Below are 9,931 nucleotides of genomic sequence, written 5' to 3' on the forward strand. Positions count from 1 at the left end.
TTTTTCAGATTGCGCATTGCCACACGTCCACGCCCCACCACCGACTCCCTAACGCCGTTAGGCTAATGGCCATTCAAGGTCTGAGTGCCTGTGTGAGCCAGCGCGATTTCACCCGACCCGACGACGACGATGCGAGGAATGGCAGCAGCACCACATGAGGCCGGCAGGCTGGCAGGCCAGGCCTAGTCAGTTAGACTAATCAAGACAGTGCATATCCCGGCCGCCGGGGCCGCCACGAACGAACCGGAACCGAACCGGTAAGTCTTAACAAAGTTAAGAAAGCAGAGCAGAGCTGCAGTGCTGCCTTCACACAGCTCATGGTCTGCCTTCGCCACAGTCCTTACATTCAAGCAATTTTTCATTTTTGGTGCAGGTTAAGTTGTTTATTCCTTTTTAAATTACTGCCGGTGTGGATATATATACAGGCCCGGTACTACATTGTGACTCTGGACGAGAGTGTTGTGATAAAGAGGGAGGAAATAGTACTGCAAGCATAATAGAAGCCTACGAAGCACCGGTTATTGTTTTCCACCAAATTTGTGTCTAGAGTCCGACTCCAGCTGCAGTTAAATAACCATCTTACACTCAGGCAAGTAGCAGTACAAGGACATGTCGCCAGCTAGTCACATGCACTCATAACCACACCGACAGGCGACGCAACAGCACAGTGAACCCATCCGCCCAACACCGGACATTTTGCAACTTGCTTTTATATGGTGTACGCATAATTATACATTTGCCACACTTGCCTCATACCATCATCTCCTGCATATTTTTCCTTTTCTCGCATAATTTAGCCAACCCTGCCAGTTATACTATAATAAAGTAAAGAAACTAAACAGTTCACATAACTTACCCCAGTAATACAAGCGTCTTCAAATAGGTCGTGTCTCCAATGAATGTCGCTGATTCGCCTTCTTTGAAAATGTTCAGTGCTGCACGTTTAAATACGTAAAAATGTCTACACATGCCGCCCTAATTATGCAGCTTTTATGACTAATGAAGGCGTGGCGGTGGCGCCAGTAATACGCCTGCTCCCGATCACAACACAGAAAGTGAGAATTATCACAGCATGAGGCCCCAAAGTAATAATTATCACAGCATGCCGAGAGGCGCCCCACCTGCTGGAGCCTTCAACTGCGCATTAATTATAGTTGAGTGCTCCAGCAGCCTGGGGCGCCTGTTGACATGCTGTGATAAGTGGGGTCTCATGCTGTGATAATTGTTACTTGGGCGCCTGACGTGCTCCGCATTAATTAACGCGCACAAGCCGATCCACTGTGAAGCACGTTCACAGACCTGAATCGGCTCGTGCCCATACTAGAATCGGCTCGTGCACAGGTTTGTCTCCAGGTCTGTCTCCCTTGGAGGCAAACACGGCAGCTATAAGTCTCGTTGGCGGCAACGCTTCGCGCTCCAACGCCAGCGAGACCTAAAAATAAGACTTGTAAAGAGGCCACAGAGACAGCTTTGCAGCAAATCAACAATTTCCTGACTGCATACATTAAAAAAACTTTCAAAGAGGAAAACAGAGCAACGCTATTCTACTTTTTTTTTTAACCCAGGCACTCAGACAATAGAAGAACATTATAAAACCGGCAAACCAAAAGGCTCACACCGATGAGACACATTGATTTTGGTAATGACTTTTTAACCATGTTGTACAGCAGTGTGGTTACTGTGCACCGTAACTAAAAAATATGTATTAAAAAGCAACATTTTGTAGGAGCATACAACATGGATGCGCATGACTGCAAAACAAGGCAAGATTTTTTTATTTATCTCCAGCTGTGTGGGATGTGCTTTTCTTGTATGGCACAAATAAACTCTTAAAAAAGGGGGGCAGTGGGTTAGGGCTGGGGAGCAGGTGAGAGACGAGGCAATATGGAGGGAAGGATGAATGCGGGTAATGAAGGACATGCAATGTAAATTGAGGAAGCACACACACAATGAGGGCAGGGGATAAGGAAGCACACCGACAACGGAGGGCAGGCACGAAGACAACAGATCAAGCACACATACTTTATTATTGGGTTTTTGTTAAGCACACTCAGCACCCAGAAGGGTCACATGGTGCTGTAGTGGGTTTATTAGAGGAGGGTAACCACAGCATAGAAGGTGTTTTAAACAACCAGGTTTCCAGCTCTTTTTTAAATTGCCGGTGGTCCATGATGGCTCGGAGGTGCGCCAGGAGCTCGTTCCATTGTTGAGGGGCTAAGTGGGAGAAAGATCTGCCACCATTTCCAGTAGTTCTGGCCCTAAAGGGGATCAATAGACGTTTTCCTCCTAATCTCGAATTTTTTTGGGGTACATACCAATGAAGTTTCCTCCCCAAATACTACGGCCAATTTCCATAAAGGGACTTGTAAGACAAATGAGCTTGACACAAGTACGTTTCCTAATTGGGAGCCAATGTAGTCATTTTAAACTGGGGGCAGATGGAGTCAGAGGTGGAAGATTTAATACCAATTTGGCAGCGGTGTTGGGCAACATCAGGTGTGTCTTGTATATAATGCCTAATTTATGGATGCCATTAATGTGTTTCCATAGACTAATTATCAGACCCTGAACTAATGATTTTCTGGGTTCCATAGGAATCCATTGAATCGTTTTCATAGAGTTTGCATGATGCCATAGCAGGTGCCCAGGATACGGTTGGTCCTTCATGGACAGCTTGTCAAAAATTACACCGCAATTTCATACAGTGGTTTTTGGGGAAGGACAGAGGTCCAGACTCGTCGGCCACCAGTCATCTGACCACAGTTCTTGTTCGTTTCCAAATAATATTACCTCGGTGTTACTTGCGTTAAGTTGGAGGTAGCTGGTTTGCATCTAGTTTGCATGTGAGTCATACAATTTTTTAATCTGGTTTTAGTGTCAGCTGGATTGGGTCCAGGGTAATTATCAACTGAGTATCATCTTTATTTGAGATTACGTCAAACCCATAAGATCTCATTACTCTTGCCAGTGGCGCAATGTAAATGGTAAATAGCATAGGGCTGAGTGCCGATCCCTAGGGGACTCCTCTGCCAACCGTTGAACTAAGGGAGACTAGAGAGTCTAGTTGTACAGTGGTGGTCCGTCCTTTCAAGTAATTTCTCAGCCAGTTGAGGACTTTACCTCCGACTTACTCCTCAAGTCCCTGTATTAAGGTTGCTTAAGAGATGGTGTTGAAGGTGGCCGATAGATGTAATAGGACAAGCATTGATGCCTGCCCGTCAACTAGAGAGAGTCTTATGTTGTCAACTACCTCTATAAGAGATGTTTCGGTGCTGTGGCCACCCCTAAAGCCCGACTGGGAAGGGTCATACAGTTGATAGCTTTCTAAATATGTTGTTAGTTGTTTATTTACCAGGGACTCCATTACCTTATCAAAATATGGAAGCAAGGAGATTGGCCAAAAGTTACTATACTCTTTAGGATCTGCCATTGGTTTTTGAGGATTGGTTTGACCCTTGCTGATTTCCATTTAATAGGAACAGTTTCAAATTTAAAGACATGTTTAAAAGGTCTGTGAAACTGTTAAGTAGAACAGAGCATAGCATTGACAGAATGTGAGGTGGAACTAGGTCTTCTGGTGAGCCAGATTTTGTCCTTTAAAGGACATCTCATCTCTGACCTCCTCCTGAGTTAGTGTGGTGAACACATCTAAATGTGCTGTGCAAGGAACATTCATAAAGTCAGCCTCAATGTTTCTTTCTTCTATCCTGTGTTTAGGAAAGGTGTTTTAAATGTTATCAATTTTTTTCCTCATAAAAAATTGACAATTTGTTTACCTAGTCTTGTGAGGATGGACTGACGGTCTGACAAGTTGAGGGGTTTGTAAATTCTTTTAGGAGTCTGTATAGTTTCTTGTGGGAATTTGCTGCCTTGTCAATTCTGTTTCAAGTTTGAAGAAAGTTACAGTCCTATAGCTAACCAATTTTGGGTTTCAGTAATGATGCTTCTGGAAGCTTTCATAGGGAAAAACCCCTTCAAATATTTTTCCAGACAAACAAGCATTGGCAAAGTCAATGGGTCTCGCCTATGCAAGAGCTATTGGCTTTGCCAATGTATTTTAACCATGTTGTACACCAGTTTGGCTGCTGCTCAACATGGCTAAATGTTAGTGGTGAAGAGTGAAGTGGTATAGAGTGAAGTGGTATAGAGTGAAGTGGTATAGAGTGAAGTGGTATAGAGTGAAGTGGCGTAGAGGGAAGTGGCAAAGAGCAGAGTGCTGTAGAATGGATTAGAGTGACGAGAAGTTGAATGGAGTACAGTGCTGTGAAGTAACGAAGCATAGAGTGCTGTAGAGTGGAGTGCTATAGAGTGGAGTAGAGAGCAGTAGAATGGAGGGAAGTGGATGGGCATATATTGTAGTAGAGTTCTCCATTTTCAATATTCCTCTGTTTAGTACCTTTGCCACTAGAGGCTCTCTTATTTTCCACAGGGCTCTCTGGCTGACCTCATCTTCTTATGGTATTCGGAATGTTTTCAGACTTATAGTTCTCTGAGTGGGGAACGTCTATGCAATAGTATGCTCAACATCCTGAGCAACTGTTTTTTTTATCCATAGAAGCAATCTGAGCCATTTTAGAAATGGATCAGATTGTTTTTTTTAAGACAGCAGGATCATTTCCTGACCACAACCGGGCTTGTTTTGGCTTTCAGCATTGGTGACATGCATTAAAGGCAGTTATATACCAGGTGACACGTTTAAAAAACAAAAAAGTCAAAATCCATTACGTGAAGTGAGCCAAATAATGGAGAAGTCTGTAAACAGGAACTGTCTCCAGTTATTTCCAATTTAAGATTATCAATATTCCGGAACTGCAGCGGTTCCTGACAATTCTCCTTTCCTTCCACCACGTCAAAGGCAAAAAGGTGTTTTAGATATCCTCTACGTGGGTGAATGTTTCTGCACTGTTTTGTATGAGCTTTATGCCTAACATCCTCTCGGCTTTCTACCTGGTACTTGCAGAACAGCCACCCAGCAAACTGAGCAGCATGTGCAAGTGGTCCCAGGCAGTATGGAAGAGGCACTCTCTGGCCACGAAGAGGAACCCCACCTGGTGTTTACACCCGCATGGTATGTGAGGCCACTATTTTGTCTCAAAGTTGTACCTCAACCAAAGCGCAATCTTTGAAATTATCTTCGTGGCTCATTTACCACTTTGCATTTGTGCAGCTCCAACAGAACACTATTACAGATGTCAAAGTAAGCAGCAGGGGGCTCAATCAATTCAAGAACCTCAGCTACAGCTTAAAGAAATGGCCTCCTAATTGAATGCATGATGATGTGACCTTGATAGGAACTCTAGAAGAGTGTTGATTTGCTAGAAAAAAGAAGTTGGGAAAAGGTGTAATGGAAGGGGAATGGTGACAAGGTATGGTGACAAGGTAAACATAAACACGCAATACTATGGAGAACTGCTACAGATAAAGATAAAGACAGCAAGGTTTTCAAATTCTTCCTTTGGGACCCGCAAACATGACAGAACACAAGGTCTGGACAACAAAGCATTAGAGAATCTAAAATCTCTATAAATATTGAAAAACCTAGGAATTCTACTATTAGAGCGACCTTTGACTCCAATGCTGAGAGACTGCTTGATCTCTAGCACACAAGCCACAGATTGTGGGATTTAAAATAACATTGGAATTTCTTACCTATATCAAGGGATTTTCCCTGCTTTGGGTCAGCTTGCAGCTTGTTGTAGTGAATGGTAACTTCTTCCTAATGAGACAGGGAAAAAAAGGTGCTAGAATTGTTGCATTCTCACATCAACTTCCAATCTACGTTTTCAGAATTCGCCTCTGGTACATTAAGAAGAAAACTATTTTCAGACATGCGACAGCCGATAGCGTGCTTCTAGTTATTTTTGTGACCTCAGGTCAAGGAAACCTTTCCACACCCTGCTCCAGTTTATCACTGTATTAGCAACAAATCTTGGGACTTTGGGCAAGTTTTTTGGTGAATCCTCCAACGTACCTTTCAACGTTTGATTTTGGGATACATCCCAGCTCAACTAAAAGGGGTACTTAAGACAGGAATGAGTCTGCATACACCTTTTGCACTGTTCCTCAACAAAAACTGTAGGTTGAACATGGCTGCTGAAAGCAGAACTTGTTGTGGACACACTGCCTGGCCTGCTCCTTCCTGGTTCAGCCTTACTTATTCCACTTCACACACCTGCCTCTTCTTTTGCCCCCAACCCTTTAACTGTTTCTGTCTCATGGCGGTATTTTCCTGTCAACTGCCAGGCAATCTCTGGCCAACCCAGTCACCAACGCATTTGTTTTCATTCCACTAAAGTATGATGTTGCCCCAGCTTCCTCATTAAATGCCCTTACCCATGCTGATCTCTCCCATTTACATCTCCCTTTGCAACTTATGCTGCATCTCAAGACATCGTCCGCCTCACTCCTCACTTCCTTGACTGCCTCACAACATCCACTCTACCATTAATGTCTTAATTTGCTGCACTACCACTGATGTGTTTGCATTCTTTACCCTGATCTGTGGCCGCTATCCCTATCTTCACGACCACACACTTCTGATTCTTCCTCATATTTAGACTCCTATACATGATTATCTGTTACCTTTCATTCTCATGCTTGCCTCTCCACTTCCACATATACTCTAACCGTGTCCTCTGATCTACTTGGATATACAAAGAACTCTCACACAAGACTTACCTTGACATTCTGTATCATCTTGGCTACTTCCACCTTGGTCTTGCCCTTGACTGATTTACAGTTGACACCAGTAATTTCATCACCTGCTGCCAGGGTGCCATCAATGGCAGCAGGAGTATTATCAAACACCTAAGGAAGAAAGAAAGGCAATAGGTATATAGAGAGGTGGTGGAAAGTGAAGTGTGAAGTAGTGCGAAAGAGTACTTAAAGAATAGGTGAAAATGCAGAGTGTTGCACAGAAGAGAAAAAGGGAGAGAGAAAAGACAACAGAGGTGTGGAATGCCTACGTGAATTTTTTAGCTTCCATCCTAGGCCCTTGCGGGAAAACCTCCCTTATGGGCAATATCTCCGGCTAAGGTGTCATTGCAGCAAGGTGGCGGACTACCGCACCCAGTCGGCTGAACTAACCAACAAACTGCGCAGTCGCGGGTACTTGGACCGACTCCTAAAGAAAAGTTGTAAACGGGCTAGGAACCAACCAGGATAGATCCTCCTGGAGGACAATCCGAAGCACACTGACTGAGTTCCTTTGACCTGTGTAACTACGTGCACTGTCGCTTCAAATGCAATAACGAAGTCAATAAACAGGCATTGGAAGGTACTGGCAAGAAATAATAGGAAATGGGAGACACCCTTATTCTCTTTTAAAAGGGCAAGAAGCCTTAGGGATGCTCTAGTACATGCTCGCCCTAAAAAACTGACTGTGAGGACAACCTGTCTGTATTTAATGGCCTGGCGTCTACCAAAGGTCAAGGGCCATTTTCCGTGTGGCAAATGCAGTGTCTTTCACCTTACCACATCCACCAAAACCTTAGATCTGGATCATGGCAAAACATGGATACAGAGATCACAGACGAATTGCAACTACAACGTGATATACCTTATTACGTGTCCATACGGATTAAGGTACTTGGGAATGATCACAAGCAAGGTCAAACAACAGCTGTGTGAGCACCGGAGTAATATTCGGTGAAAAAAATGTACAACCAGAATGACTGAACATTTCCTTCAGGCCAATCACACCACAAATGATTTGCGTTGGACAGTGATTGAGCAAATAAAACCAGGAGATAATTCACAGAAAGTACTTTTTCGGTAAAAAAAACAGCAGTGGGTGTATTGTCTTTCAACACATAAACAGAGACTAAATGACAACACCCCTTGGCGGTCCGTGCTAAGACGTTAATACACCCCTTACTATCCTTTGATATCTGCTTTTGCATTTACGCCATCATGGCAGTTTTATGATCTATAGGCACATAATGTAACTGTGGTACCCTTTACTTTCTTTACCAGCCCGTTACCCCATACAAACATACCAGGGTACCATGCCTACACCCCTCACTTTGGCTTAGGGGCCACAAGAGCATATGGTGTAACTTACACAAAATCTACTTTTCAAATAGACTTCTCGCCCATAGTGATCCAAATAGGATAGAGATTTTCTATGTTTTCAAGCTTGCCTCAATTATTTCCGATGTTTTGGAATGAGTGTCAACTTCCACACAATAAAGTTATACTTTAGTCAATACTTGCTCTACACTACGCAGGTTATCATTGCAGTGTTTCCCGGGGCCCGACTGGCGCAGGCGTTCGTGCGTACGCACGGACGTCATCAGACCCATGACACAGAGTGCATGCGTTCCATGCGGCCAATACTTTCTTAAAAACACCCCGGACAGGAACCTTACCATCCGTGGTGTCCTTATGATGGGAGTGTATAGGTGCCAAACAGGTGTCTGGCTTTGACGGAGTGAGTACTTGACCACCTCCTCAGCTACCGCAGGTAATATAGTGGCCATTTCTGTAGTTACGTGATGTTACTCATCTTTTGTGTTCCCAGCGTGTGACTACAAGCCACCGCCCTCCGCCAGGATCCATGGTGTAAGGTTTCCCTACACTTAATGTAAGCTTGGTGACCATCTTGAATTCAGTCTGCCTTTTTTTACTTCAGATAGCAAGACCCTCTTTATCGCTTGTGGATTTTAACTAGTCATATTCACTCTCTTTGCTTGATTGTACATAAACCGGCAATGCCTGAGTCGGCGTGCAGGATGAGAAGTGCACTTGTGCCACGAGTAATTGATGCCGATAAACCACCTCCCTGGGAGTTGACCCAGTCACCATTTAGCAACCGCAACTGGTGCCTAGCGTTCACGCACCATTGTCACTACTAGCTGTTAGCTGATACGTGTTATTGCTGCACTTTGAAGAGCACTAAATAGCAGCATGAGCATTGTCACTCACCTGGCGATTCACGTGGTTATACAATTGTACATAACTGTCATATGATTTGTTTGTCTTTCTGCTTGTTCTGTCTTGCAGATTGATCTGCCTACTAAAAACTTTTTTTGAAGGAACAACGATAACCGTAAGTCATTCGGTCCTTGTTTTTATTTTTACTGCCTCAGGTTAGGTCAGAGCTTTCAAAACGGTGTGTCCCGATACAGTACTGTGTTGCCTGCAAATGGTGGGTGTGTCGCGGGATGACACTGGTATTAACGGGCACTTAGCACATAACTACTGCTAATTAAGAGGCATTCCTTTGAAAGCTTTGTTCTCACTATGCCTCATCTATTGCATGGCTCGCAGTAAATGGTTTTTTAAAGAACTGCGAAGTACTCGGTGCAGCTGTGTGTGTGTGCCCGGGAAGCTAGGGTGAGGTGACAGAGGGTGACCGACAGAGGGAGACAGACAGAGGGAGATAGAGAGAGGAAGACAGAGGGAGGGATACAGAGAGGGAGGGGTACAGAGAGAGAGGGAGACAGAGAGAGCGGGAGTGAGAGAGGGAGACAGAGGGAGGGAGACAGAGAGAGCGAGACAGAGGGAGAGAGACAGAGGGAGGAGGGTGACAGAGGGAGCGAGACAGATAGAGGGAGATAGAGGGAGGTAGACATACCGAGGGAGAGAGAGGGAGAGTGAGGGAGACCGAGGGAGAGAGAGGGAGGGAGACAGAGAGTGAGTGAGACAGAGGGGGAGAGAGGGAGGGAGACAGAGGGGGAGAGAGGGAGGGAGAGGGAGGGAGAGAGAGAGATGGAGAGAGGGACAGAGAGAGAGAGAGAGAGAGAGAGAGAGAGAGAGAGAGAGAGAGAGAGTGGGGGGGGATAGAGAGAGAGAGATAGAGAGGGAGGGAGACAGTGAGAGGGAGGGAGGGAGAGAGAGGGAGAGAGAGAGAGAGAAAGAGAGAGAGAGAGAGAGAGAGAGAGAGAGAGAGAGACAGAGGGATACACAGAGGGATACACAGAGGGAGAGA

The 9,931-nt window shown here is 44.8% G+C and overlaps 1 protein-coding gene across 2 annotated transcripts in view; it reads right to left on the bottom strand.

The window, feature by feature from the left end:
• The window catches only part of LOC144772859 (PRKCA-binding protein-like), a 126,650-nt gene that overhangs the window by 61,849 nt on the left and 54,870 nt on the right, over nt 1-9,931 (bottom strand). For both annotated transcript variants that reach the window (XM_078657496.1, XM_078657497.1), the window contains 2 exons: nt 6,679-6,807; nt 5,650-5,716 (listed from right to left, as the gene is read on the bottom strand). In XM_078657496.1, the coding sequence (XP_078513622.1) occupies nt 5,650-5,716; nt 6,679-6,807 (196 nt within the window). The remainder of the gene's footprint in view (nt 1-5,649; nt 5,717-6,678; nt 6,808-9,931) is intronic.

This window comes from Lissotriton helveticus, chromosome 8 (assembly GCF_964261635.1).
Source record: "Lissotriton helveticus chromosome 8, aLisHel1.1, whole genome shotgun sequence".
Lineage (NCBI taxonomy): Eukaryota > Metazoa > Chordata > Amphibia > Caudata > Salamandridae > Lissotriton > Lissotriton helveticus.